This window comes from Prinia subflava, chromosome 19 (genome assembly GCF_021018805.1).
Source record: "Prinia subflava isolate CZ2003 ecotype Zambia chromosome 19, Cam_Psub_1.2, whole genome shotgun sequence".
NCBI classification, from domain to species: Eukaryota; Metazoa; Chordata; class Aves; order Passeriformes; family Cisticolidae; genus Prinia; species Prinia subflava.
The window spans coordinates 12,484,138-12,512,120 of record NC_086265.1 but is presented as its reverse complement, the minus strand read 5'-3'; the positions used below and the strand labels follow the sequence as shown (position 1 = coordinate 12,512,120).

The 27,983-nt window shown below is 55.7% G+C and overlaps 3 protein-coding genes across 5 annotated transcripts; 2 read left to right on the top strand and 1 right to left on the bottom strand.

Annotated features, from left to right (window-relative positions):
* The first annotated feature begins 2,063 nt into the window (after positions 1–2,063).
* Positions 2,064–6,084, top strand: RNF215 (ring finger protein 215). 2 transcript variants are annotated; one of them, XM_063416459.1, is made up of 10 exons: positions 2,064–2,165; positions 3,029–3,160; positions 3,428–3,499; positions 3,573–3,658; positions 4,279–4,333; positions 4,560–4,664; positions 4,743–4,859; positions 4,957–5,094; positions 5,215–5,317; positions 5,430–6,084. In XM_063416459.1, exons 1-10 carry the CDS (start codon positions 2,079–2,081, stop codon positions 5,450–5,452), a joined length of 918 nt encoding a protein of 305 aa, XP_063272529.1. In that variant the 5' UTR covers positions 2,064–2,078; the 3' UTR covers positions 5,453–6,084. The 2 variants fall into 2 exon arrangements, with proteins under 2 accessions (XP_063272529.1, XP_063272528.1); XM_063416458.1 differs by having other exon boundaries at positions 2,064–2,366.
* A 490-nt stretch (positions 6,085–6,574) lies between these two features.
* Positions 6,575–13,152, bottom strand: CCDC157 (coiled-coil domain containing 157). 2 transcript variants are annotated; one of them, XM_063416456.1, is made up of 10 exons: positions 12,598–13,145; positions 11,223–11,394; positions 9,921–10,629; positions 9,542–9,619; positions 8,618–8,808; positions 8,352–8,519; positions 7,719–7,887; positions 7,204–7,343; positions 6,871–6,932; positions 6,575–6,793 (listed from the first exon to the last, which is right to left on the bottom strand). In XM_063416456.1, exons 1-10 carry the CDS (start codon positions 12,843–12,845, stop codon positions 6,592–6,594), a joined length of 2,139 nt encoding a protein of 712 aa, XP_063272526.1. In that variant the 5' UTR covers positions 12,846–13,145; the 3' UTR covers positions 6,575–6,591. The 2 variants fall into 2 exon arrangements, with proteins under 2 accessions (XP_063272526.1, XP_063272527.1); XM_063416457.1 differs by lacking the exons at positions 6,575–6,793; positions 6,871–6,932; positions 7,204–7,343; positions 7,719–7,887 and having other exon boundaries at positions 8,358–8,538; positions 12,598–13,152.
* Positions 13,153–13,277: 125 nt separating this feature from the next.
* Positions 13,278–26,233, top strand: SF3A1 (splicing factor 3a subunit 1). The gene is made up of 16 exons (XM_063416455.1): positions 13,278–13,479; positions 15,496–15,608; positions 16,705–16,909; positions 17,674–17,931; positions 18,345–18,419; positions 18,967–19,117; positions 19,579–19,772; positions 20,364–20,481; positions 20,578–20,763; positions 21,076–21,197; positions 21,379–21,621; positions 22,229–22,439; positions 23,137–23,291; positions 24,247–24,348; positions 24,498–24,569; positions 25,582–26,233. Exons 1-16 carry the CDS (start codon positions 13,414–13,416, stop codon positions 25,681–25,683), a joined length of 2,373 nt encoding a protein of 790 aa, XP_063272525.1. The 5' UTR covers positions 13,278–13,413; the 3' UTR covers positions 25,684–26,233.
* Positions 26,234–27,983: the final 1,750 nt, after the last annotated feature.

The window sequence follows — 27,983 nt, the reverse complement described above, 5'->3', positions numbered from 1 at the left end:
GTGGTTTTGGGACAGAATTTTGAGGTTCAGAATTTTCAATTGAGTAGGAAAATTTTTCTTGGAATGCTCCTGCCTTTTGCACCGTATATTCCCTTGTATCTTATAAAAATTTAAAAATATGAGGGTGTTGGTTGAATTATGTTAGACTATGCTCGAGATATTTTGAGCAAGTTATTGCAAGGGATTCAGGGTGAAACCCTGGGTAGCAAAGGCAGAATCAGACCAACATGTAGCCCTCACACCGTTACCTAAATGAAGGTCAGTGAACTTTATACAGGTTTTTTTTTTCTTTCTTTTTTCCTGTCATAGAATCGTTCATTTTTCTTTTTTTGTTTTCTTTTTAATATACTTAAAAGGGTGAGATGTTGCCATGAATTTTCCTGGTTTGCTGAGCGTTCATATTAAAGGAGAAACGTGCAGTTTCTCACGCTGGTGAATTGTAAACACAGGACCATGTTTTGTAAATATTGGCAATGTTATGAATACTTTCTCCAAGACAAGGGGAGGTTGAATGACAGCCTCCTGGACCAATGTGACAGGAGAGGTGGCGATACCCTTCTCCAATCCATGGTCACCTTGCCACAGGTATATAATGGAAAAATAAACTAAGGGCAGGGTCTTCTGCCCTGCTGCTGTTGTTGCACCCAGATCTGCGTCCCCAGTCTGTGTTCCTGGTTGGGCCTCCACGGTGATACTCCCCCTGGTCCCTCTCCCTGTTCCCATCCCGGTCCTGGCCTTTGTCCTCGTGTTGGTCCCACTCCCTCTTGTTCTTCCAGTGCCTCTCTTTGTTCGTGTTTGCCACCTGGTTCCTGCTTCTGTTCCCATCCCAGTCTCATCCTTGTCCTTGTCCCTGCCCCATCCCTGTTCCAGTGCTGGTTCCCATCCCAGTCTCGGTCCTTGTCCCTGCCTCGCTCTCCATCCTGTTCCTGTCCCTCTTCCTGGTCCCCGTCCTGGTCCCTGTTCCCAACACCTACTTTGTCCCTGCTCTGTCCCAGAGTCCAGCTTGGTCATGGTCCTTCTCCCTGTCTCAGTCTTAGTCCCTGCTCCCTGTCACTGTACCTCTCCCATCCCCATCCCCATCCCCATCCCCATCCCCATCCCCATCACCATTCCCCCCGTCCCTGTCCCTGTCCCAGCAGCGGTTCCTGTCCCTGTCCTTATCCTGACCCATGTCCTGGTGCCCATCCCAATCTCTGTCCTGGTCCTTATCCTGACCTTTGTCCTGATCCCTGTCCTGGTCCCCATCCTGATCCCTGTCCATGTCCTTATCCTGACCCTTGTCCCGAACCCTGTCCCTGACCTTATCCTGACCTTTGTCACGGTCCCTGTCCTGGTGCCCATCCCGATCCCTGTCCCTGACCTTATCCTAACCTTTGTCACGGTCCCTGTCCTGGTGCCCATCCCGATCCCTGTCCGTGTCCTTATCCCAGCCCTTGTCCCGGTCCCATCCCGATCCCTGTCCGTGTCCTTATCCCAGCCCTTGTCCCGGTCCCATCCCGATCCCTGTCCGTGTCCTTATCCCAGCCCTTGTCCCGGTCCCATCCCGATCCCTGTCCGTGTCCTTATCCCAGCCCTTGTCCCGGTCCCATCCCGATCCCTGTCCGTGTCCTTATCCCAGCCCTTGTCCCGGTCCCATCCCACTCCCTGTCCGTGTCCCAGCCCTTGTCCCGGTCCCATCCCGATCCCTGTCCGTGTCCTTATCCCAGCCCTTGTCCCGGTCCCATCCCACTCCCTGTCCGTGTCCCAGCCCTTGTCCCGGTCCCATCCCGATCCCTGTCCGTGTCCTTATCCCAGCCCTTGTCCCGGTCCCATCCCACTCCCTGTCCGTGTCCCAGCCCTTGTCCCGGTCCCATCCCGATCCCTGTCCGTGTCCTTATCCCAGCCCTTGTCCCGGTCCCATCCCGATCCCTGTCCGTGTCCTTATCCCAGCCCTTGTCCCGGTCCCATCCCGATCCCTGTCCGTGTCCTTATCCCAGCCCTGTCCGTGTCCCGGGCTCTCGGGCTCCCCCTGCGGGCGGTGGGGGCGCGGCGGGTCCTCCCGGCCGGCAGGGGGCGCTGCGGGCGCGGGGCGCGCAGCCATGGCGGCGGTGCGGGCGGCCCTGCTCGCCCCGCTGCTGGCGCTCGGCCGGGCCGGCTCGGGCCCCGCGACCCCCGCGCGGGTCGAGGTGGCTGTGGCGGAGCCCGGGGCGGCGGGGCCGGACGGGGACGGGGCCCGCGGCGGGGCCGGCAGCGCGGGCGCGGTGCCCGGCGGCTCGTACACGCTGCGCGGGGCCGTGCTGGGATCGGGGGGCGGCCGGGCCGGGCCGGGCCGGGGGGGCCCGCGGGGGGAGCGGGAGGAGATGGAGATCCAAGGCCGCCTGGTGCTGGTGAGCGCGGGGAAACGGGGAGTGGGGCTGGGGGTGCTTTTGGCACTGGCGAGGGACCGGGAGGGGAGAAGTGGGAACTGGAGGGCCCTAGGAGGTATTGGGGTGCAGGGGGCAGTAGGGGAGGGAGGGGAACAGTGGGGACTGGGGCGCACCGGGAGACACTGAGGGGCTATTGGGTGTGGAGCTGGGGACGTGGGTGCTGGCTGGCAGTGATGAGGGGGAAGCTGTGGGAACTGGGAGACATTAAAGGACCAGTGGGCATTGGCAGAGCAGTGGTCAGTGTGGGAGGGAGGGGAGGTCTGTGAACACTGTGAGCCAGTGGGTGCTGGGGTGAGTCCTTGGGCACTGGGAAAGGAATGAGGCAGGGGAGGAGTGGGAACTGAGGGGCCCTGGGAGGCACTGGGGGATTGGTGGGCAGCCAGATACACTGGGGGACTGACCAGGGCAGGTAGCCCACTGCTGGGTTGTGGCCAGCAGCAGAGAGGAGGTGCAGGCAGGGGCACAGAGGCAGTGGGGGCCAGGCCATGTTCCCTGTGTTACCCCCAGCTGCTGTCCCTGCCCCACACAATGCCTGGCTCCCCAGGACCCTTGAGGGTGTGCTTTGAGGGTGCCCTGAACCTTGGGGTCCATTCCAGCTCTCCCTGTCCTTGCCACGTCCCCAGGTGGGTGAGGTGGAGCCGGAACTGGGCGCTGCCGACAGCTGGATCGGGGTGGTGCCTGTGGGCATCGAGGATCCGGCCGAGGGCCCCCGGGGTGCCAAGGAGGAGTCCTTCACCACTGCCGTTGTCACCAAGGTGACCCTCTGCCTGACCCTGTCCTCTCTGCCTGGCCTGAGGGCTGCCGTGGTGTTTGCAGGTCACAAACCCCCAGGGGTGTCACCTGGGGTGTCTCTTGGTCAGATCTGGCAAGTCCTGGTCTGTGCTTGGTGGCCAGGGGTTCTCTTGGGTCCCTTGTGACCCTTCACCCTGGCAAAGAGTGGCTGAGTGCTTCCTGCAGCAGGACAGGAGCTTGTCGGGGACACAGCCCCGCTGTCCCTGATCGTGTCCCCACTGTCCCTGCAGATGAAGCGAGCCCTGGTGCTGGGGGCCTCCGCGCTGCTCATCCTGGCGCTGAACCAGAACGCCATCCGTGAGGTAGGACAGCGCCGGCGGCGGGGCCGGGCGCAGATCGGGCCCCGCCGACGGCTCCGCTTCCCTCCCGCTGCAGCTGGACGTGTCCCAGCTGCTCGCCAAGCCCGTCATCATCATCCAGTCCTCCGACAATGTCACCAGGCTGCTGGGAGCGCTGCTGCGGTATGGGCTGGCCCCTGCCTTGTCCCTCAGCAGGCTGGGACACCCAGGGACTACCCTGGGGGTGTCCCACTCAGCCTGTCGTCTTTGCTGGGGTGATGTTTCACCATGCCAAGGCCAGCTGGGGCTGAGATGCATTTCCAGGGGAGATCTGGGTCAGATCCAGCCCTTCCCCAGGGCTGGAGCCCTTCCATGGCTTCCCAAGTGGTGGCAGGTGTGACAGTGGCCTCAGCCAAGAGCTTTAGGACTTTCAGTAGAAATTATCCAGATGGGTTGGTTCTCGTCAAGGCACCAGCATCCCCACAACCTCTGTGGGTGTTTTTTCTCACCACCAGCAGCAGTGGGACCCTGTCAATGTTCCTGACACGTGGGACATTGGGATTGCTGCCCTAGTGTCACACATGGGGAAACTGAGGCACGAGGTTGGGAGGAGGACCCCTGTGCAGGGTCACTGAGGGCTGGGCACAGGGAGGAAGTGTCTTGCTGTCACCTCCCCTGTGTGTTCCTCTGGTCCCCCTCGGTCACTGCCCGTCCCTGTGGGGAGGGGGTGCTCCCTGGCCCTGAGGAGCTGTGCCTGGATCCTGCAGTGTCCATGCAATTAGCACTTTTCTCTTTGCTCACAGTGGGCTCCGGGCTACGGCGAAGATCACATACCAGGCAGTGCTGCTGGAGAACCTGGTATGTTTGTCTGTCCTCCTCTTTCTGCCAGTGGGAGAGCAGGGCATGACTGTGCTCAGCCAGATTTCCCTGATCCATGGGAAGCAGCTGCAGGGAAGGGAAGGGATCCAGTGGGAACAGAGCAGGTGGCAGCACTGTTCCTCCTTCTGTGGAGGAGGAGGGACACGTGTTCTTGCATTGCTGGACACTGCTGTGGCCATCAGCAATGCTGCGTCCTGCCTTGCAGGGAGTGACCCTCACCCTGTGGTCCACCTGTGGCCTGTCCCGAGGGGGCCTCTACGGGGAGTGGCAGGGGGTCATCTGCCCCGGGGAGAGCAGCTCGCAGGTCCAGGTACGGTGCTGGGGCTCTGGTGGGGCCGGGAGCGGGGCTGGGTCCCCGCCTGCCATCCCCACCGCGCTGTCCCCACAGAAGTACCTGCAGCAGCTGTGGAACACCATCCTGCTGATCGCCCTGCTGCTCTGCACCGGTGTCATGGTGCAGGCCCAGCGCCAGTCGCGGCAGGACCTGTTGGAGCGGGACGCCGAGGTGGGAATGTGGGAATGTGGGAATGTGGGAATGTCTCTGCTGCACGCCGTGCCGGGGGTTGTGGGGTGGGCTCTGACCCCTGGCTCTGCCCCCACAGCTGGACCTGAAGCAGCACATCCGGCGGCGGCTGTTGGCGCTGAAAGCCCGGCGGTACCATCCCAGGAAGGCGCTGCGGAGCCGGGCCTGCGAGATTGACAGCTGTGCTGTCTGCCTGGACCAGTTCCACAAGAGCCAGGTGGGACCGGGCGCACCAGAGCCCACCTGGCCCACTGAGCCGGGGTGTCCCTGCCGGGGTCTGGGCGGTGTCCCTGCCACCCAGCTGTGCTCACGTGTACCCTCACTTCCCTGCTGGCAGTGGCTGCGGGTGCTGCCCTGCTCCCATGAGTTCCACCGGGACTGTGTGGATCCCTGGCTCCTGCTGCAGCAGACCTGCCCTCTCTGCAAGCGCAACATCCTGGGTGAGAACCGCCCTGGCACCTAGCCTGGCCCCTGCTGACCCTGGGGCACGGGCTGGTGGGGACCTGGAGCCTGCCAGGCTCCCATGCCAAGGCTGTGTGTCCTCCCTTGCAGGGAGCTGTTGCACAGACAGCTAGCTGGCCTGAGGACACACTCCAGGGACAGACCCACGGCTGCTCCAGGGACAGGGATGGGGCAGGGGGTGTCCGGCAAGCAGCGCTTGCTGCCGGAGCAGGGTTGGTGTGGCTGTGCCTGTCACAGTGCCCAGACTCCGGAGAGGGAAGGACTCAGGGCTCTCCTGCCCGGTGTGAGTAGAGGGGTGGGGGTCCAGATGGGCAGTGTTGGGGAGGGAAGATTTGGGGCAGCCATGGGTGTAACAGGGTGGGGGCTGGGGCAGGGAGAGCCCTGGTCCTGCTGCGCTCTTGCCCTGCTCACAGCAATTTTTCTAAGACTTGGGGTTTTTGTGTATTTGCTGGTGGCCGTGGCAGGGTAGGCAGAGCCTGGCTGTGGTGCCAGCCCCTCTGGGAGGTGGGTGACAGACCTGGCAGGGCTATGGGGTGGCTCACGGCCTTATTGTGGGAGGGCAGGGGTAGGACACTTTATTTATAATAACTTATTAGAGAGGATGGCATAAGTCGGCTGCAGAGCCAACACAGGGCTTGGCTCACCCAGCACGGTGACTGGGGACACGCCGTGAGCCCTGCCCAGGTCCTGCCCCAAGGGCTGCAAACATGGCATGTGGCCATCCCTATTAAACATGGAGCAAGGACTGCCTGTGTGGTTTGTGTGGGACTTGCATGGGGCTCACAGTGCTGGGGAGGCAGCTCAGAGGCCAGGGCCAGCCTGCACCAGGGACTCGGTGGTTCCCTGCCCCTCTGGGTGCTCATGAAGAGGGGAATGACTTTCCCAGGTTGTGGCTGTGCTGGTAGGCTGAAGGCGGCTCGGACTACTCTCATCCCAGGCCAGCTCTGCTTTCCTCTTCCAAGTGTGGCCACATCCCAGTCTCCTCTTGGGAATGGTTCCTGGCAGCAGTTAGCACATGCTGTGCCCAGGGCTCTTCTGGGGACTCCAGCAGCAGCGTAGCCGTGGGAGACTGAGCTTCAGTGCCCAGGAACGTCCCAGGAGCAGCTCCCCAAGGAACGATGCAGAGCCCAGCTTTCCCAAGGGAATGCACCTTCCTGATGCACAAAGAACCAGTAATGAGGTCCCCTGGGCAGGGCAGGTGGCTGCTGGTGGAACACAATTTCTCTGTTAGGAAATTCACACGGATCCGTGTTTATTTGCGGTGAACCCTGGTGTGGGGTGAGGGGAGGCCAAGCCCCAGGCGCCGCACTGGGAGCGTTAGGCTGGGTTTGGCCTGGAATGTGGGCTCTGCCCGGAGCTGCTTGGAGTGCTGGCTGCTGGGAGCACCCTGCCAGGCCTTGTCAATGCATGCTGGCATCCCCGTGCTGCCCCTGCTGCTCCCGCTGCTGAGCCACCTGTGGAGTGGGAGTGGTTAAAGGGGAGGAAGAGCAGGGAACCCGCCCCCAGCCCCTTCCTCTGGGTTCCTACTCACCCAGTGTCCTGCCTGCCAGCCTCCCTGTGGAGCTGGGACCCCAGCTGGGCCTGCGGGACGAGCTGGGGAAGGGAAGAGCAGATGAAATTTCCTCCCACCAGCTTCAGCTCCAGCCACATCCCTTGGCCACCACAGCTGGTGGCACAATGGCCACAGTGAGGGAAAGGAGCTGGAACCAGCCTTTGGCACCTCAGGCAACACCAGTAAAATCAGAACAACCTCCCAGTGGCATGTGGAGCCTGGGCTTGGCCCTCCCAGGGTCCCCAGAGGATGTCTGGGGCCACGGGGTGGTTTTAGGGTACACAGCACCCACCCCTGTGGCACCCAGCTCACCTTGAGCACGCCCTGCTCAGCTGCTGCCTTCACCTTGGCGAGCAGAGCCTGGAGCTGTGCATTCTCCCGCTCCAGCACCTCGATCCGGATGATGTTGGCCTGGAGCTGACTCTCCATGTCCTCTGTCAAGTTCCCACTGCCTGCAAATAAAATCCAACAGAGCTCAGCCTGCTGCTGTCTGCCTGCTCAGAGGCGTGGGCACCCCTCCTGCCTCCCAAGGAAAGGAGCCTGCCCCGGGCAGGGAGCACTGGCACAGCCTGGGAGGGGCAGCTGGGACCCCAAGCCCCATGAGCAAAGGAAGCTCTGCCTTGTCCTGGTCCTGTATATCCCAGCCCAGACATGGGATGCACAGCACCCATGCAGGGAAGCACGATGGGATGGTCACAGCTTTGCACAGGTCCGAGCTTTTCCTGGGTATCAGTGGGACAAATGGAGCGTCTGGGGCCAGCAGGATCCCCTGGCAGCTCTGGAGACCCCAAGGCGCAAACCCACTGTGCTGCCATCTGCTCCCTTACTCTCAAACTGCATCTCAGTGGGGATGTGGAGATCAGGGAAGAACACCAGGAGCCTTTCCCGCTCCTTCAGCTCCCGTGCCTGTTCCTCCAGCCGGGACGTGTTTGCCTGCAGCTCCAGGATGGATTGCTCCAGTGCCAGCTTCTCCTGCTGCAGCGTGTCCAGCAGCTCCTGCATGGCACAGCAGGGGGAGATGAGGTTTGCAAGAGTGAGGACTCAGCCCCTCATGGAAAGCTCCCACCCCTCCCTGATGATAAGGATGTCCTACGGCAGTGGGAAGTGGACAGTGACAATGAACAGGGCTTTAGCTGTGAGATCCCTGTGTGTGCTGGAAGCAGGAGCACTGGGCGTGAAATGTCTAGATGTCCAAGAACAGAACACTGAAGATGTGGAAGCACCTCAAGATGTCCCCTCCTGCTGCTCCCCTCTGCCCTGACTCCACCAGAGACTTGTCTGGCACTGGGTGGAGGCAGGGGGCTCTTCTCCAGGGAATCCCATGAGGACGTGGCCATGTGGCAATGTCATCCTAGGCCCCAGAGTATCCCTCCCGGGAAAGCTCTGGCTGTGGGACAGGGCAGTGTGTGGCTCGTGCCAGCCCTGTGGCACAGGCTGTGTCCCTGGCTACCAGCACTCACCTGCTGTGCCTGGAGCTGTTTCCCACTCTGCTCCTGGCTCTGCTCCAGCTGCTCCGCCAGCCGGGCCTTGTCCTCCTCGGCCTGTGCCAGGCTGGCCTGCAGCTCCTCACGCTCCTGGTCCAGGCTGTCCAGCTGCTGCAGCAGGGTCCTCTGCTTAGCCTGCAGGGACTATGGTGGGGGTGTGAGCCTGTGTGGGGCTGTGGCACCCATTGCCCACAGCCCTGGCACCCACACAGCCGTTCCCACCGCTCCAGAGCCGGCCGTACCTGCTCATGCTGGAGCATGCTCTCCACACGGACCTTCTCCTTCTCCAGCTGCATGCTGGTGGCACTCAGCTCCTGGTCCAGGCTGTCCCTCTGGCCTGTGAGCACCTGCACCTTCTCCTCCAACTCCAGCACCTGGCTCCGGGCCACCATGGTGGTCCTCATCTCCTCCAGCAAGGTGGCCTTGGAGAGCTCTGTGAAGACACAGCCAGTGTGGCCCAGGCTGGGCAGGGGCAGGAAGCTGAAGGACCATGGAGGTGATGAGAGGGATGGGGGTGTTCAGCCTGAAGAAGAGAAGGCTCCAGAGAAAACTTATGAACCCTTTCCAGTGCCTAGAGGGGCTGCAAAAGAGCTGGAGAGGGACTTGGGACAAGGGCCTGGAGTGACAACAAGGGAAAATGGCTTCCTGCTGCCGCAGGGCAGGGATGGATGGGATATTGGGAAGGAATTTTTCCCTGGGAGGGTGGGCAGGCCCTGGCACAGGGTGCCCAGAGCAGCTGTGGCTGCCCCTGGATCCCTGGCAGTGCCCAGGGCCAGGCTGGACAGGGCTTGGAGCAGCCTGGGACAGTGGGAGGTGTCCCTGCCCATGGCCTGAGGTGAAATGCGATGGGCTTTAATGTCCCTGCCCATCCAAACCAGTCCATGGCTCTGTTGTTCAGGGGCACCCCATGCCCTCCACAGGCCCTGGCAAAGGGAGGCAGATCTGACAGGAGGCCTGTGACCCCCCAAACCTCCACCAGCATCAGCCCACTCTGGCACTGGGTGATGCTGGGGTGCTGCTGTGAAGGAGGCCCATCCTCTGCCCATCCCCACCAGCTCTACAGCCCAGTCTGGGGGTGCTGGGGGCTCCATGGGTGTGAAACACTCGTGAGGCCAGGGTGAGGGCAGAGATGAGTGAGCTGGGTGAGCCCCTGGGTGAGCCCTTACCCAGCTCCTGCACAGCCACCTGCTTCGCTGCCAGTTCCTCCTTCAGGGCCGAGAGTCGCTCCTCCAGCAGAGCAGCTCCTAAACCAGCACAAAACCCCTCTCATTAATCCGTTCTTTAAAAAAAAGCCAAACCAAGGGGCAGCAAACAGCCACACTAAAGTGCTTTCATCCAGTGATTGTGTTGTGCTGCTGGGGAGGAGGCAGTGATAGGACGCACACAACCAGCTCCCACTGCCCAGGATTAGCCTCACAGCAGGGAAAATTCCCCAGCACCTACAGAAAGCCCTGCTGGTTGTGGTGGGGCCAGACTGACCCAGGGACTCTGTTCTCCTGCAAATGCCCCCGGGCCTGGGAGGGGATGCTGGGAACAGCTCTGTACCTCTCCGGAGGTCATCCTTGTCCTGCTCCAGCCTGGCCACAGTCTCGGAATGCTCCCTGTCCTTGGCTTTCAGGCTCTGCTCAGCCCTCCTCTGCTGCTCTGCTTGGGTGTCCTTCTCTACCTGCAGCTTCCTGGAAAAGTCCTCAACCTGTTTCTGCAGCTTCTTGTTCTGTTTGCCTGTCTCTTCCAGCTCAGCCTTCAGGGGGTTCACCTGCTGCAGCAGCCCCTGGAGGTGTTTGTTGATCCGGGAGAGGTCCTTGCTCTGCTCTGAGGCCAAGTAGCTCACGTCTTTCGCAGAGAGGTTCCTTGTCCCTGCGCTGTCCTCCAGCACCTCCTGGAATTTGCTGAGAGCTGAAGGGATGTTCTGGCTCTGACAGATGCTGGTGATGGCTCTGCCCACCTCGTGGAGGCTGGCCTGGGTGCTGGAGCAGGCGTCACAGGAACCCAGGGGTGACCCTGGGGTCTGCGTGGAGACACTGTGGGTGCTCTGAGCCAGGCTGGGGCCAGCCCCAGGCTGGGAGCTGCCTGAGCTGCCCAGCACACGGACACTTGGACACACAGAAGTGGACTGGGCAGCCTCTGGGGCAGTTCCTGACTCCAAAACATCTGGCAAGAAGCATTTCAGGTGCTCCTTCTGATGTTTCCCAGACTGGGGAGCAGAGGGTGGAGTGGACTGCTGTGTGGGGATCTTCCACCTGCAATCCTTCTCCTGAGAGAGACAGCACAGAGCAAAAACAGAGCCCAGATGAAAGTGGAAATGACCCATAAAAGCCTAAATCAAGTGTGGAGATAGGACAGCAATGCAGCCAAGGGACAGTGACCAAGGGGAAGCCTCAGCACCAAAACCTACTCCCCTCCCATCCCTTCTTTCCCACCCTCTGCACTGCCTCCTGGTTTTGCCACATGGATTGTTGTGAGACTTTCCCATGAGAAAGATAATTTTTGGGAAAATAAAATGCAGGAGAGGTTGTTTTTACCACCAATTATTTCACTTGAGGCAACTCAGATCCACAGTGGGATCAGCAGAGCTGCAGCATTTTGGCACAAGAATATTTTCCAAGCTCTAGAGGCAGCCCAGTTGTCTCATCCTGAGATCCTGGAGCAGGATGGATGCAGTGGCGCTGCTGGGAGGGGTGCAGGGAGGGGACTCAGGCTGGGAGGGGACAGATGTGTGACACAGGGGCCAGCACTCGAAGGGTGCACGCACATCTGGCGTGGCCACAGGGTGTTGTTCTCAACCACGATCCACATCCTGGGGGCAGGGGAGTGACTCAGCTCGTGGGACGTCCCCAGAAGTCCCACCTGGTCGCGGAGCTGCTGGCAGAAGGCCCCGAGTTTCAGCATGGTGCTCCAGAAGGTCCTGGCCGTGAGCCCCGCGGACATGCAGGGCCCCAGGCCCCGCGCCGGCGGCACCGCCCGCCCGCTCAGCAGCGTCTCCGCGTAGCCCGTGGAGCTCTGCAGCAGCAGCAGCAGCCTGTCCCGACGGGAAAACAGCCCTGGAGCCACGGCAGCTGGGAATGCCAGCTGGGGCAGGGAGATCGGCCCCCCCATCACCCAGACGGGGGCGGTGTGGTGCAGGAGGGTGGGGTTGGTGCTCCGGGGACACCCCAGGCATGGATCACTTCACGGAGCAGCCACTTCCAAGAGGCTGTGATTGAGCTTCCCCCAAAGATTTGAGGCATCCATGCTGGTGCAAATCCTGACTTTTAGGGCCAACAGCTCAGTGGGAATGGCTGCTCTTTTAAACCAGAGCTGTATTTATTTCACCCAGAGAGCAAAAGGAGCTTTGGCCTCCCAGAGCTGTCAATGCAGCTGTTTCCAAATGCAATTGTCAATGCAAGTGTTTCCAAGGTTTTGGGAGGCAGTTTAACAAGCCTGTCCAATCTGCTCCACCTCAGCTCCTGGGTGGAGCATGTCTGGCTCTGCTCTTCATGGCCAGTTTGTGCTGGGAGCTCTAGGCAGGGAAAGGAGTTGGGTTTTAAAGCTGAGCAGGGTACTGCTCATGATGGAAATACATGGGGAACAAAGCATCCAAAAGACTTCATAAAATCATGGGATATCCTGAGCTGGAAGGGACTTAGGGATCGTCCAGTCCAACTCGTGGCCCTGCACAGACACCCCAACAATCCCATCCTGTGCCTGAGAGCATTGTCCAAAGGCTGCTGGAGCTCTGGCAGCCCTGGGGCTGTGATGTGGCACTTGGTGCCATGGTTTAATTGATAAGGTACTGTTATATCATAAGTTGGACTTGATGATCTCCAAGGTCTTTTCCAACACAGCTGATCCTGTGATCGTTCCCTGGGGAACCTGTTCAGTGCCCGGGCACCCTCTGGGGGAAGGACCTTTTCCTGATATCCAGCCTAAACCTCTCTGGCACAGTTCCAGCCATTCCTTTGAATCCCATCCCTGGTCACAGACATCAGAGCTGTCCCCCAGGAGGAGCTGCAGCCCCAGTGAGGTCTGACCTCAGCCTTCTCTGTTCCAGCAGAACAGACCCAAGTGCTCTCACCCTCAGCCCTTCACCACCCTCTCAGCCTCATTTGGGCACTCTCGAACAGCTTTATGTTCTTTCTGTGCTGAGGTGCCCAAAGCCTTCCCCAGGACTCGGAGGAGCTCAGCACGTCAGACACACAGCTCCGAGGGGCAGGAGCCGCTTGGGCTGCCTGGGGCCTCTCACCTGTCTATGAGCAGCTCCAGCAGCACCACGTGTGCGTGCTGGCTGAACTCGGGCTCGCTGTCGCTGTGCCTGTAGCGCTGCAGCAGCACTGGGATGTCCAGCTCGCAGGACACCCTGTCGGGGAACTTCCAGGAGGGGAAGCGCACGGCGCCCGCCCGGGAGCACACGTCGGCGATGGCGGCCTGCAGGTCCCGCAGGTCGGCCCGCAGGCTCTCCATGCAGCCGCGGTGGCCCAGGAGGTGCGCCATGCTGCGGGGCGGGACGGGGCGGCCTGGGGGACGCGGCCTGGGAACACCGCGGCCACCAGGCCGGGCACCGATGGGTCACCAAGGCTGGGATGGAGGGAACCAGGCTGCTGGAGAGGGGCCGCCACAGTAGCCCCGAGCCCGGCGGTCTCCGGGAGTGCTGAGGAACCGGAGGGAGCCGCGGGGATCGCAGGAATCAGCAGCAGCCGCGGAGAAGAAGCGCAGGGCCCTGGGCCTGTGCTAGGCCTCGGCGTCCCAGCCCTGCCGCCATGGCAACCGCGCCCCCCCAGCGCAGCAGTGGTGCATTCCTGCTCGCCCCCCCCACCCCTGCGGGGCACCAATGGTACATCCCATAGCGGGCGCGCGCGCGCCCTGCGCCCGCCCGCTTCCCGGCAATCTGCGCCTGCGTCCTCCGTCGGTGTTGCGTAACTTCCGGCGCGCACGCGCGGCACAGCGCCCGCCGCCGCCATTTCGCCCCAGTCGGTGCCGGTGCCGCGTCTGGTCCGGACCGAGCCTCGCCCGCCCCTCGATCGGCCCCGCCCGGCGCGGATCCCCCGGCCCCGGCAGCGCCATGCCCGCCGGACCCGTGCAGGCTGTGCCTCCGGCGCAGCCCGCGCCCCCCGCCGAGAGCAAACCGGTGCGGGCTGGGGAAGGGGGGCGGTGAGGGAGGGAAGTGAGGAATGGCGCGAACCGCGGGGGTTGGGAGTGTGGCCCTCAGGGACCGGGCTAGGCTGGGCTTGGGGGAGCTGCAGTTTCGTCCCATACGCGGCACTGACACCTCTGCCCGCTCAGGTGAGACCCCACCTGCAGAGCTGCCCCAGCCCTGGGCCCAGCACAGGAGGGACCTGGAGCTGCTGGAGAGAGTCCAGAGGAGGCCACAGAGATGCTCCAAGGGCTGGAGCCCCTCTGCTCTGGAGCCAGGCTGGGAGAGCTGGGGGTGCTCACCTGGAGAACAGAAGGCTCCAGGGAGAGCTCAGAGCCCCTGCCAGGGCCTAAAGGGGCTCCAGGAGAGCTGGAGAGGGACTGGGGACAAGGGCTGGAGGGACAGGACACAGGGAATGGGTTCCCACTGCCAGAGGGCAGGGATGGATGGGACATTGGGCAGGAATTGTTCCCTGTGAGAGTGGCAGGCCCTGGCACAGGGTGCCCAGAGCAGCTGTGGCTGCCCCTGGATCCCTGGCAGTGTCCAGGGCCAGGAGCCTGGGCTAGTGGGAGGTGTCCCTGTCCATGGCAGGGGGCAGGATGAGATGAGCTTTAGGTTCACTTCCCACCCAAACCATTCCAGGATTCCACCCAGCATCCTGCTGGGGCTGGGCAGGAGCCGAGCCCTTCCCTGGCAGTGCCCCAGGGCTGTGATTCCAGTGAGGTTGGGGGTTGCCTGGAGCTGTGGGAGCTGCTCTGGCTCCAGGAATGATGTGTGGAAGGATTAAAAGTCTGCGGGCAGTTGCAGTACTGTGTATCCCTGTACTCTCTCAGATTTTTTCTATCTTGGCCAGTTTCGTGTTCTTTGCAGCTCCCACAGAGCTAGAGCTGCTGTTCTGACTCTCACACAGCAATATCAGCACTCCTGGAGCTGACAGGGAGCTGATCTCCCCGAGCACCTTGGAAAATTGTGATTTCCCCCCAAAAACCCAGTGATTTTCATGCACAGATGTTAATGAGGCAACTCGGCATCACTGCTGTATAAAATGTCTCAAGTGTAGTGTTGCCTCATCCTTTAGCTCCTCAGGATGATGTTCTGAGGGAGTGGAAATAAAACCTCAAAATGTTCATGGTGCCTTTCTCTTCATTAAGGTTGTGTTTTATGGAATGTTTGCCTTGGAAGGGTCATTAAAGCCCATCCAGTCCCACCCCTGCCATGGGCAGGGACAGGTTCCACCGGCCCAGGGTGCCCCAAGCCTTGTCCAGCCCAGCCTGCAACATTTCCAGGGATCAGTTTGACTTGAGAAGATTTTCTGGCTCAGATTCTCCATGGATTTGGCAGAGCTGGGAGCTTTGCTTGGATTTTAAGTTATTCCTGACTGTCCCTGTTATGATTATAAACATTTCCAGCAGATCTGCCATGGTTTGTAACACCTGTTTTTTTGAAGCTGCTTGGTGAGGAAAGAGAAACAGCATCTTTAGTATCCTGCAAAAGCAGCTTCTGGTTTTACTGGGAATGCAGAGCCATCTCACTCATACGAGTGAGAAAAACACTCTGTTGGAGATTTTTCTCTTCAAAACAGCTTCTCTTGCAACTACAATGGCATTAAAAGCTGTGGTTTTATCTAGTCCTGTCCCACAGGCCCCTAGAATCATTCAGAGATTCCACACCTGGTGAGGAATGAGGAATTATTCCTGGAAATGTTACTGGAGCCTCTTGGCTCAGCATTTAAAGACATTCTTGGGATCGAGGCTGATAATGAAAGTTGTTTTGGTTCCCATGGTGGCACCTTCCTTGTCCTGCTGTCCCTGCCCCTGAGAGGCAGAAAAAGGTTTTCTCTCACACTGAGAAGCCGAGGAATTGTTGGGATGGATCATCCAGGTTGTTCAGCCAGTTCAGTGGTTGAGGGGCTGAGGAGGAGGATGGATAAATGTTCTGTGTGCCATTGTGTTTGGAATGCCTAATCCTGACAGCCCTTCACCTTTTGTACTGAAACAATCTTCATTGCAGCCAGAAGAGGAGCCCAAAGAGGAAGCAGCACCAGCCAAGCCTGTGGTGGGGATTATTTACCCTCCTCCAGAGGTCAGGAATATTGTGGACAAGACTGCCAGCTTCGTAGCCAGGTAAGGGATACTGGTGGTGTCTCCTTTTCCTGGGATTTTCTTGCTTCTACTGTTCAGTGCAGCTCCAGAAGCTGAAGAAGGCCCCAGTTTTGTGGTTTTGCATGAAGGATTTTAAGGATTGAGGCTGTACCAATGAGACTGGAAAAGAAACAGCAATATTCTAGTGAAGAGAGTGTAAGACACCCTTTGCTAGAGAAACTGGTAGTAAATAAATAAAGTGCTTGTTCAAGTGTGCAGTGGGTGCTGCAATAACTGGGTGACAGGGCCTGTTCTGAATGATCTGAAGGGGAAACCAAGTTCCAGGTGCAAAAGGAGCCTTGGTACAGGAGTCATGGCTGTGTTTTAGTGCTAAAATGTGGTGGGTTTTGGTTTCAGAGAATTACTAAACATTGCTCCAGTCAAACCCTTATTGTGTAACTCATCTCTAAAGTGCTGCCAAGGAGTTTTGGCTGCTTCTGAGCATAAGCAAGGGACTGTTTATCCTTTGGGATTGTAGAGACCTCCTCTTTTGGAGGAGGTGGAATAAGACTGGGAGATTTCCAGAGAATATGAAGAGGAACACCCTGTGGCAGCTGGGAATTTTCTCAAACTGCCCTGGAATGACTGGCTCGTGCTTTATGTGGGAGCAGGGGGCGTTACCTGGGCTGGGACTCCTAAATGCAGCACTCTGGGCTGGTCAGTCCCTGCACAGGCTGGTGGGTACCTGCTTTTTTTTCCTTATATGATTGTTCTGGGACTGAAATTAGTCTTGAAACTTGTTAATAGACCAGATAAAATTATGAAGTAAGTAACTTGTAAGCGTCATGCTTCATAACAGTAAACTTCAGTCAGTGGTGGAAATCACCTGTGAGTGCAGGCAGATGTGACTGGAATTCTTGTGTATGTGAAGTTTTAATGTTCACATTAAATACAAAGTTAGGGGGACAACTGCCTCTAACTTGTGTTTGTCCAGCTGGGTGTGAGCTACTGAGAGAGAAACTCCTCCCCTGTGAGAGAGAAAATGATCTTCCTAGGGGCTGATGCTTCAACACATCCCAGTCTGAAAAAGACACTTACACTTGAGTTGACCTAAACAATTTTTCTTGTTGCTCCTCAGAAATGGTCCAGAATTTGAGGCTCGAATTCGTCAGAATGAAATAAACAACCCCAAGTTCAACTTCTTGAACCCAAACGACCCCTACCATGCCTACTACCGGCACAAGGTCAGCGAGTTCAAGGAGGGCAAAGCCCAGGAGCCCTCAGCTGCCATCCCCAAGGTCATGCAGCAGCAGCAGAGTGCCCAGCAGCAGCTCCCACAGAAGGTGAGTGTTCCTTTTCAGCACTTTGGGGAAGAATTTGGCCACTTTGGAGTGGTGTCACAGGCTGGGGTTGAGAAGGAAGGAAGCTGGAAATCAAGAAGGAGCAGTTGATTATACATTTGTCAAAATGCCAGCAGTGGCAGGCTTGGAGTGGAGTGTCTGGAGCCTTGTTTTGGTGCAGATGTGCATCTCCCAGGTGCTGGTAACTCAGAGTTCTTTGAAACTGTCAATGTACAGTTTAATTGGTCTATTTTAATTAAGTTTAGCTTTGTATTGACTGACAAAGTACTTACACTAGGCATGACTTGGACTGGACGTGGCAGAGGCAAGCCTTGGAGTTCTGTTTGGCCTTGTTGCATGCACTGTTTTGTACAAACTTCTCCTTCCAGAAGGATCAATCTCCCCTTCAGTACATGGGGTACAAAATGCTGCTCACCTTGTTGAGCTGTGCCATTAAACATATGGGTGGGAAAAGGGCATGGAGTGAATCCAGGGCTTTTGCATGCTTGGCATGGCCAGCAGTCACACTGTGGTGTTGGTGGTCCTGGGAGGGCTATAGCAAAGTCCTGATACTTTCCAGATTTGTTTGCTGTTGGAGCAGCATTCTTAATAGTATTAAATCATACCTGATGGTTTCTCATCTCTGCACCTGCCAGAATGGCAGCTGGCCTTGCTTTCCCACAGCAGCTGGGGAACACAAAGGTTCTGCTGAGTGTTTGGTGGCAGTTCCCTGCAGGCAGTCCCTGAGCCGTGTCCGTTCCCCACAGGTGCAGGCCCAGGTGATCCAGGAGACCGTGGTTCCCAAGGAGCCCCCGCCCGAGTTCGAGTTCATCGCCGACCCGCCGTCCATCTCGGCCTTCGACCTGGACGTGGTGAAGCTCACGGCGCAGTTCGTGGCCCGCAATGGGAGGCAGTTCCTCACCCAGCTCATGCAGAAGGAGCAGAGGAATTACCAGTTTGATTTCCTTCGCCCCCAGCACAGCCTGTTCAACTATTTCACCAAGCTGGTGGAGCAGTACACAAAGGTACTCCGGGCACGGGTGATTTCTTCCACAGCAGCAACGGGTTTGGAGGGCTGATGAAGCCCTACAAACCAGCCAGGCTGGAAATATAGGTCCAGGAACCCATCCTTTAAATCCTGCTCTTCAGAGTGGATATTGTGCTGAACACAGTCAGTTGTCACCTAAATGTCCCACACACTATTGTAATCTCTGTAAAGGTTTGTTTCTTTTTAATCTGGAGGATAATTGGAGGGCCACAGGTGAATATTTTGAAGTGCAGGGATGAGCGGTGAGTAGTGAGAGGGCTGCAGTAGAATAAATGGGATATAGCCCTGGGGGTCTGCTGGTATTTTTGCGGTGTGGAAAGAGAATAATTGCTCTGAAAGAGGCTTTGGCACAAAGAATTGTCACCAACTGTCATGAAAAATGTGTTTCAGATCCTGATCCCACCGAAGGGCTTACTCCTCAAGCTCAAGAAGGAGGCCGAAAATCCCAAGGAAGTCCTGGATCAGGTATTCCAGAAAAAATTTGCAAAAATGCTGAAACATTTTGATTGTGTTTTGAATTTTTTTTCTTTGTGTGTTTTTGGCTTGTTGGCAGCAAATAGAGAATACAATGGAAGTGTCACTTGCTGTCACTCAAGTGCAGGGGGCTCAGAGTTGCTTTAAATGGCAGCTGGTGTTTATATTGGGAGTAGTTTGTGGCAGCACAGAGATCCTGCACAACGCCATTTCCAGGTGCTTCCAGAGTGGAACCCTGGAGTATCCTGAGTGGGAAGGATCCCACCATCCAGTCCAGCCCCTGTCCCTGCCCAGACCCCCCAACAGCCCCACCCTGTTCATCCCTGGCAGTGCTGTCCAAAGGCTCCTGGAGCTCTGGCAGCCTCGGGGCTGTGCCCATTCCCTGGGGAGCCTGGGCAGTGCCAGCACCTCTGGGGGAAGAACCTTTCCTGCTCTGCAGCCTGACACTGCTCTAGCTGTTCTTCCTTTTGTTTGCAAACCAGCAGTGAGCTGCCTGTGCTGTTCCTTGTCCCACGCCGGACTCTGTCTGCTCCTGCAGGTCTATTACAGAGTGGAGTGGGCCAAGTTCCAGGAGCGGGAGAGAAAGAAGGAAGAGGAGGAGAAGGAGAAGGAACGTGTTGCTTATGCCCAGATTGACTGGCACGACTTTGTGGTTGTGGAAACAGTTGACTTCCAGCCCAACGAGCAAGGTACTGATGTTAAATGCTGTCACCTCTATGAAACTGCCCCCTGTGTGCAGAAAATGTGTCTTGATGTGCCATTTTTAGGCAGAAACTGGAGTTTACAGCCTTCTATCCTTCAGAGTTGAAGGGAAAAGCCTTACACTGACATTTTGCAGGCTGTTGTGTTTTTCTGGAGTCACTGATGTTCTCCTTGAAGGAGGCCCAGGACTGCAGTAGTGTCCACTTTTCCACTTCCACCAGGACAGCAGAGCTTGTCCCACTTTCTAGTGATGCTTCCATTTATAAGTGACTTCATCTTCCTGTGTCATGCTGGTGTTTGTATAGACTCCATCCATTCCTTTCCATATCCTCTGGCTGCCAAGGATTTTGTTGCCACTGCTTTTTGTTCAAGAATTGGTATTTCTGTCAGTGTGTGTTGAGTAATGAAATGGGATAGAGAAACAGAAGCTCTGTTTTGTGCACTGTAGGGAATTTCCCTCCTCCCACCACTCCAGAAGAGCTGGGAGCTCGAATCCTGATCCAGGAGCGTTACGAAAAGTTTGGGGAAAGTGAGGAGGTGGAGATGGAGGTAGAATCAGATGAGGAAGATGAAAAGCAAGAGAAAACAGATGAGCCTCCAGCCCAGCTGGATCAGGACACACAAGTGCAGGATATGGATGAGGTAACTGGACAATAGGATTTTGTCCCCTAAAGTTGTGGTTTATGTGGTTGTGATGGTCCCCACTTTCACTGTAAGTAGTTCTTCAGTTTGTTGAGGAAATGAAATTTCCCTCTGATGAAATCTCCAAACAACCTGTTACTGCTGGAATATGGTTGTTTTTATTAATGTTTTCCATGACAATGCCAGCTCCAAGAGAGAAATCCAGTAATTTTGACACCCAGTTGTGTGGATTTTATATTTCTGTGGTTTTAAATCTTCCAGGCTTTTTTGAGCCCAGAGTCAGGAGCCCTGAAAGATGACTCATCTTAGGCTCTGCCCACTGTAAGCTGTTTTTCTGGTAACAGGGAACAAGAGCGTGGTTAACTGTAAGGCCATGTGTGCAAGGCTGCTCTGATGTGGAAGCTGAGGAATATTTGCTTCCTCTTCTGGGGCTGCTGAATTTCTGAATCACTATGCCATAGGTGTCCAACACAGCTCCGTTGCTTTGAAGCTGCATAATCTGCTCTTCCAGCACTGTGGAGGATTTATGTCTCTCTCAAAGGAATTTGACCACTGGAACTTGGTTATGATTTTTGTTTCCTTTTCAATAAGGGGTCAGATGATGAAGACGAAGGTCAGAAGGTTCCTCCTCCTCCAGAAACCCCGATGCCTCCCCCACTCCCTCCCACACCAGATCAGGTCATTGTGCGGAAAGATTATGATCCCAAAGGTAAATCAAACAAAAAAAACCCTCTTTATTTCTTCCTGAAGAACCCCAAACCATTTGTTTCTAGACTGAACCAGCACGGTGGTTTTGTTCTCCTAGCCTCAAAACCGTTACCACCCGCCCCGGCTCCGGATGAGTACCTGGTGTCTCCCATCACTGGAGAGAAGATTCCTGCCAGTAAAATGCAGGAGCACATGAGGATTGGGCTCCTGGACCCACGGTGGCTGGAGCAGCGGGACCGATCCATCCGGGAGAAGCAGAGCGATGACGAGGTCTATGCCCCAGGTCAGCCTGAGCATTGGTTGCACAGCCCATCGCTGCCCCGGGGATCAGGACCAAATGAAATGTGGCTCTGCGTGGTGCCCTTTCTGAGATTATGAGATGGGTGTGTTTGTCAGCTGCTGCTGGCCAGGATCTTTCAAAAAAAAAAAAAGAAAGGAGACAGGAGCTGGACTTCGATGGTCCTTGTGGTCCCTTCCAACTCAGAATATTCTGAGTAAAACCAGCATCACTTGGCCACTAGGTGTCAAATAATAGAAGGATCACTAAGACGCTTGGTTATATTCCTTGAGGTAAGAATTGCTCTGTTTCCCTCAGGTTTGGATATTGAGAGCAGCCTGAAGCAGCTGGCAGAGCGTCGTACTGATATCTTTGGTGTAGAAGAAACTGCCATTGGTAAAAAGATTGGTGAAGAAGAGATCCAGAAACCAGAGGAAAAGGTAGAGTAGAAATTGGGAATTTTTGTTTGATTGGTTGGGGTTTTTTTATGATAGATCCCTGCAGTACTATGAATGCTCAGAGATAAGATTCTTGAATTTTTTTTCTTTCTATCAAACTGCTCTCTGGATTTCTTTGCAGTCTGGCCAGGTTGGGTTAATGTGATTTCTTTTACTCTCTCAGGTGACCTGGGATGGCCACTCGGGCAGCATGGCCCGCACACAGCAGGCTGCTCAGGCCAATATCACTCTGCAAGAGCAAATTGAAGCCATCCACAAGGCCAAGGGACTGGTGCCAGAGGATGACAGCAAGGAGAAGATCGGGCCCAGCAAACCCAATGAGATACCCCAGCCACCCCCTCCTTCCTCAGCCTCCAACCCCCCTGCCAGCGCCCAGCCCATCACATCTGTACCTCGTCCACCCACCGTGAGTGTCTGGGCTCTCAGAAGCCAATTACTGGGGCTGTAGTTAATTAGGAGGGGTCCTGATGGAGGGCAAGGGTGCTGGCATGGAAGAGGATTTTGTGGGAAGTTTGTGGTTTAAGAATAGTTTGGAAATATTAGAGGAACCTTATTGAATTTGCTGTTTAAAATGGAATATAATACTTAGGTGGAGTTTTTGCCTTAGAGAAATCAGAAAGACTGGGATCAGCTGGGCAGTGGGATCTTGGAGGCAGAGAATATGGCTAAGAAAGGAAGGGCTGGGGGCCATTGTAAATGTAGAGTGATGTTGGACAAAAGCAGTCCAAGGTAAGAAGGGATCTGCTGTGAGTCCCAAACAGCAATTTAGCAAAGGAGCTAAGTGCCTGGAGGTCTGATCCTAAAGAGGGGAGGGAAGGAGGACCCCTTTAATCTGTTAATGAGGCTTTTGTGCCTGTTCAGAGCAGCTTGTGTTGCCCATATGGTGGGGCTGTAAGGCTCCCTGCAGGTCTTTGGGCAGGAGAACACGTGGCTCTGTGTTTCCTTGTTGTTTTCCTTGGGACTGTGGCCAGCCCTAGGCATTCCTGCTAAGGAAATTCCCCTTCTCTCCCCAGATGCCGCCGCCGGTCCGCGCCGCTGTGGTCTCCGCGGTTCCGGTCATGCCTCGGCCCCCCATGACGTCCGTGGTCCGGCTGCCCCCGGGATCCGTCATAGCCACCCCCATGCCTCCCATCATCCACACCCCACGCATCAACGTGGTGCCCATGCCCCCCTCTGCTCCCCCCATCATGAGCCCCCGCCCACCCCCCATGATAGTCCCCACAGGTCAGTGCCTTCAGCTTTAAATGGGGAATTGTTGGATAATTCCTTTAGGGTGGACTTTTTGGAATGTTTTTCCTCCTATGCCCTGGTACTGGTGTGTGACTGGCCCTAAGTTGTGTTGTTAAGAGTTTGGGGGTGTTTGGTATGGCTTATCTAATCCTGCTTTTGGGCTCAAGGCTCTCCTGCACCGCAGGGAATCCTGTGGCCCCAGGAGCCTTCCCGGGTGAGAATTAAGAATGCAGAGTAAAGAGAAGCTGCCAGCACCTCAGTGGGTGTTACAGCTCCTTACAGAAGCTGCTGCTGCCGGAGGAAAAGCTGTTTGCTGGCCCTTTTCCTCATTAGGTGCTTTGAAGTTAAAAACCATGATGTAAGAAGCAATTCTTCCTTTTTTTCCTCTTCTTTTCTTCCCTAACTGGAGGAGCTGGCACCGCTGCCTGCCAAACTGAGAGCGTGTTCTTTTTTTGCAAGATCTGCAGGAAGCTCTCATGCCTTGTTATCTCTTCCTGGAATGCTTCCCAATATAAGAGCTCTCTGAATGTTTGAAGTTTGCATGTTGCTGTTGGTTGTAACTTCCTCCATGTATTGTGGCATTTGTTTTCAGCCTGTGCTGCTCTGCTCAAAGCGTTTTTGTTGTGAGGGGGTGTTTGCTGTGCACTCAGGGGGTGACTGTGGGTTGTGTTGTGTCCCCCATCCATTCCAGCCTTTGTCCCTGCTCCTCCCGTGGCTCCGGTCCCGTCCCCGGCGCCAATGCCTCCTGTTCACCCACCGCCACCCATGGAGGATGAGCCAGTCTCCAAGAAACTGAAGAGTGAGGACAGCCTGATTCCAGAGGAGGAATTTTTGCGCAGGAACAAGGTACATGTGTGCATCAGAGTCCTGGGCTGCTCCACTCCAGCTCCAAAGGGGCTGTTGAAGCCAATTCCCTGCAAAGAGGGGCAAAAATATCTGGCAAGAAGGGGACTTCTGAGGTATCTCCTTTTGTCATTCATGAGCAAACCAAACTCCTTTGTCTCTCATTGGGAAGAGCTACACAAAGTGGAATAGTGCTCTTCTGTAATTAAGGCAGTGAGAGGTAGGTTATATGCAGAGGAAAACTAAAGTTGCTAATGAGCTTTTAAGGAGAGGAGGGATGAGCTGGAGATGCAAAGAGATTAGAGTATCAATGCCAGCATGATAGTAGGGTAATATGGTGTATGCCAGAACAAGGTGAGCTAAATGTGAGCCTCAGTTCCTTCCTGAGGAGTGCCATTGTCACAGGAGGAGTTTTAAATCCTTAGGAAGGGCTGTATGGTTTTTGTGGGAATATTTGAAGTAAAAGAGGAGATTTAGATGGGATATTGGGAAGGAATTGTTCCCTGGGAGGGTGGGCAGGCCCTGGCACAGGGTGCCCAGAGCAGCTGTGGCTGCCCCTGGATCTCTGGCAGTGTCCAAGGCCAGGCTGGACAGGGCTTGGAGCAGCCTGGGACAGTGGAAGGTGTCCCTGCCCATGGCAGGGGTGGCACTGGATGGGCTTTAAGGTCCTTTCCAGCCCAAACCAATCTGTGATTCTGTGATTTCACGTGCACAGATAAGCCGTCTCCTGTTCAGTGCTTCACACCTTCACCCTGTGACGCCGTCACTGCACATGGTGCTTGATAGATGGCACACAAAAGGGAGAGAAGTCCAATTAAATGTTTTATTGTGGGAGCAGTGGAGTAACTGGTAAACATATTTCAGTGTGTTTACTGAGGAGCCAAGATACGGAAATAAATACTCAGTCTGGTGCTGTATTATCACAGCCCTGAGAGACTTTATCTGTGTTTTCCCATAGGGCCCGGTCACGGTCAAAGTCCAGGTTCCCAACATGCAGGACAAGACGGAATGGAAGCTGAATGGCCAAGTGCTGGTGTTCACCCTGCCCCTGTCAGACCAGGCACGTAGCTCACCCTCCTGCCCTGCCCTGCTCCCTGTGCTGCCTGTGAGAGCAGCTGGGAGCTCAGCCTGCTCCCCACGCTGCAGCTCCACGGGGCTGGGGAGCAGCACTGGGACAACAGCACTGACAGGGCCCTTTGATCCTCCCAGGTGTCTGTTATAAAGGTTAAGATCCACGAGGCCACAGGGATGCCAGCTGGGAAGCAGAAGCTGCAGTATGAGGTGGGTATAAGCCCTTCAAATGCTGGTTGTTTCTTCAGTGCATTCTCTCACACGACTTTTACAAAGAAAAAATGTAATGTGTAATTTAATGCACAATGATATACTGGAAGAGCAGAGGGAATGTTTTTGCTGCTTGCACAGCACAGCTGTGGCAGAACTGCCCTCTGTTACAGCGGGAAAGTCTTTTAGTAGGTGATTAAATCAGTGGATTTTCACATTGTTGCTGTTGCAGATGAGTCCTCCAAACTTGATGTGCCTTTCTCTGAAATCAGCCTCTTGTTTTATTAGAGTTTGGGGTTTTTTGACATTTAAGTGCAGCAGCCTGCTCCCACAGCTCTGCTGTGTGCTCCAGGAGGTGGGCGAGCGTGCTTTGGAACCCTGGCAGCTCGGGGAAGGCTTTCTTCAGAACAAGGAAAGGGAAGAGCTCACTCTCTCTTCTCTCTCTTCCTCTCAAAGCTAGAGCTGTGAGAAAGGCCCCGTTCCTTTTTAGTGACTTATTTCCAGTCATGCATTTGCCCAGGCAGGCACAACCTGCTGCCTAAGCAGTGAACTTTGTGCACTTATCTCCTCAGAGTTCATCTGTGGGCAGATACTGTGTTAACCCTTCATGGGAAAGGGAGCTGAGCTGATTATTTTTAAGGGGGGGGGGAAGGTGGGGGGAGAGTGGAGCCTGAGTAGCTCCCCTTGTGGTGACTCTTCATCTGTGTGTTGTAGGATCCACATTGTCAGTATTGGGTGGTCTAGTGGAAAGTGTCCTTGCGCATGGCAGGGGGATGGAATTGGGGGGATCTTTAGGGTCCCTTCCAACCCAAACCATTCTAGGATTCTGTACCCATTTCCAGAGTCTATCTTGGACACTGGAATCTTTCTGGAGTCTTCAAAGCCTGCAGTGTTCTGTCATCCCCCTGCTCCAAGTGTACAGACAGGAGGGTTGGGATCTGGGTGGAAAGGCAACACTGAGGTTTGTGCTCCGACTGCTCTTTCATAATTTTTTTTTTTCTCCTCCCCTCAGGGCATCTTCATCAAGGATTCCAACTCCCTGGCTTATTACAACATGACGAGTGGCTCTCTGATTCACCTGGCCCTCAAAGAGAGAGGAGGCAGGAAGAAATAAGAGACGTGGAGCCCTGAGACGTAATGTGTCCATGTTGTAACCCCAGCCCTCCCAATCCCACTTCCATTCTGGCCTTTTTGGGGCTGGATCCACTGACCCCCAGCTGTAGTTTGAACAGAGAGACTCTGAGCCCCATTGATGAGCGAGGAGAAATGTGTCAGTGTAGTGAATAGTCTGTAGTGATCAATGCTTTGCTTGAGTGCAGGCTCTCCCTTGAATCCCCTCGGGAAAAGACATCATCAAGGTCACGCCCAGCTTAGTTTAGATCCATCTTTGAGGGATTTATGGTGGCCAGGAGCATCATCTGTCTGCCCTCAGCACTCACTGCTTCATTTAACCTTATGCTAATTGAAAACTTCTTCTCCACACCCTTATTAACTCCCTTTTTCTTGTTTTTTTCCCTGTCTTGGATCTTGTACTGACCCTGACTTGGAGGTTTTTCCTCTCTGAGCATGAGCTTGTGTTGCTGTTCCTGTGATAAAGGAGGTCTGGGTCTGTTCTGGACAGACTGTGATTTGTTTTAATAAACATGCAACTCTCCTTCCTTGGATTTGGGGTTTTTAATGGAGATGTGCCTGGTTTTGTAGCGCTCTGGTGGGGAAATACATCAGGATTTGTAATTAAGCAGTTTAAAATAGGAAATCGTCTTATTTTCTGGGAAAAGCTACAAGGGGCTTGTTGAAGTTTCCCTGATGGTCCTCAGTCATTCCTGAAGGAACCCTTATGTCTGTGTGGGCGGGGTGGGGGGAATACTCTGAACTTAGCAAGAATTTTATTGGAAAATGTGATTTACAATTATATCCTGCAGCTGGAATCTCTTGGTACTGGAGAACATCCGGGTCTGGAAAACAGATGATTCCTGGGCCTTCAGTCAGAGTTTGATAGAAACACAACACAGCAAACTTAATCCATGCAATTAGGTGCCCAGGAAGAGGCAGGTGTCTGGGATTTCGGTACCTCTGGGTTTTTGGGTGACCCAAAGCCATATATTTATTATTATATATATTTTTAGTCATGGTCAGGCAATGCAGGAACATCCTGTTTACCTTATTCTTTACTTACATGGGAGAGAGGGATGAAGCAGGAGGGAAGAGCTGGCATCCTCCTGCCTCTGGAGTGCTCCCCTGGGATCCTGAGGAAGCCTGGTGGCTGCGGGGAAGGTGGCTGGCACTGGCCCAGCCCAGGTGGCCAGTGTTCCCTGGCCACAGTGTCCAGCTGCTGTCTGACAGGTCCCCACGTGTCCCTGTCACAGCCTGCTCCCCTCCCCGCTGCAGCAATCCGGAGCGTGTGGCTGGTGGTGGATGCGGGGTGCTCCTGCCCCGCAGGAAGGCAGGATAATCACTTCCCTTTGCTCTTCAAAACCAGACAATAGGTACAATCCTGGAGAAAACAGGCAGTGAGCGGGGTTTTCCAGAGCGGATAGAAAAAAACCGCCAAGAAAATGGAGAAGTTGTGTTTGTATCCGGGGCCGGGCCCTGCTGTGCTGCGCTGTGCTGAAGGTCACCCTGCATTCCTCCTCCCGCTGTGCTCGGAGCGTGGTGCCCACGGAGCTTCCCAGTGGGAGCTGTTCCCTCTATTCCCTCGGTACCACTTGCAGCCAAGCCCCTTTACCGGCACTCCAGTAAGAAAACTTCCCCCTGGAAATCACTTGCCTGGAGCCTTGCCAGCCTGTTTCCATCTAAATCCAAGGGATGAATGCTGCAGCAGACTGTGTGTGTGGAGATCTGGTACGAAACAGGCGCCATCAGAGCCCTCCACTTCAGTGGCAAGGACTGGCGGGGCTCGGCTGCCAGAAAAATCTGGAAGTAGGTTGAGCTGCTGATTTTCAGGAGCCTCATTCCCTCTTCCTTTGGCATGGTACCACCTTGAGAGGGATCCTTCCACTAACCCCCTGTTCTGTGCTGTAAGAGGGAAGAAATGGAGAGCTGGGCTCTGGAGAAGCATCTGCAGGGGATATGGACCTGCCCCTGGAAGGCTTTACCCAGGACAGGTCCCAGCACATCCCAGTCTCCTCTAGTCCTTTGGTGTTTGTTTTTTGGTTTGTCTTTGGAAGAGCCAGGCTGGTTTTACCTGTCTGGGGTGCTGTGGTTGGGGACTTTGGGGTGATGCAGCAGTCTGGCTGTGGGATCTGCAGGGCAGGGACAGCTTTGGAAAGGGAAGCAGATCCCACCTGTGCCCCATGCTGGTGTATGCCCCAGTGCTTCCCAGCACAACCCTCCTGCAGTCCCAGTATCCAGCCTTCCTGGAATGCTAGTGCCATCCCAGTACAGCCCCAGCACAGCCCCACCTGGCTCAGTCTG

Bases quoted from the DNA above. Each gene is read 5' to 3' on its own strand.
- SF3A1 (XM_063416455.1), top strand. From the start codon at position 13,414: ATGCCCGCCGGACCCGTGCAGGCTGTGCCTCCGGCGCAGCCCGCGCCC. The intron at 19,118-19,578 runs GTACTGATGTTA...TGTGCACTGTAG, and splicing joins CTTCCAGCCCAACGAGCAAG to GGAATTTCCCTCCTCCCACC. The intron at 21,198-21,378 runs GTAGAGTAGAAA...TTACTCTCTCAG, and splicing joins TCCAGAAACCAGAGGAAAAG to GTGACCTGGGATGGCCACTC.
- CCDC157 (XM_063416456.1), bottom strand. From the start codon at position 12,845: ATGGCGCACCTCCTGGGCCACCGCGGCTGCATGGAGAGCCTGCGGGCC. The intron at 11,395-12,597 runs GTGAGAGGCCCC...CCGTCGGGACAG, and splicing joins CTGGAGCTGCTCATAGACAG to GCTGCTGCTGCTGCTGCAGA. The intron at 10,630-11,222 runs GTGGGACTTCTG...TGTCTCTCTCAG, and splicing joins GCCAGCAGCTCCGCGACCAG to GAGAAGGATTGCAGGTGGAA.
- RNF215 (XM_063416458.1), top strand. From the start codon at position 2,079: ATGGCGGCGGTGCGGGCGGCCCTGCTCGCCCCGCTGCTGGCGCTCGGC. The intron at 2,367-3,028 runs GTGAGCGCGGGG...CCACGTCCCCAG, and splicing joins TCCAAGGCCGCCTGGTGCTG to GTGGGTGAGGTGGAGCCGGA. The intron at 3,161-3,427 runs GTGACCCTCTGC...CTGTCCCTGCAG, and splicing joins CCACTGCCGTTGTCACCAAG to ATGAAGCGAGCCCTGGTGCT.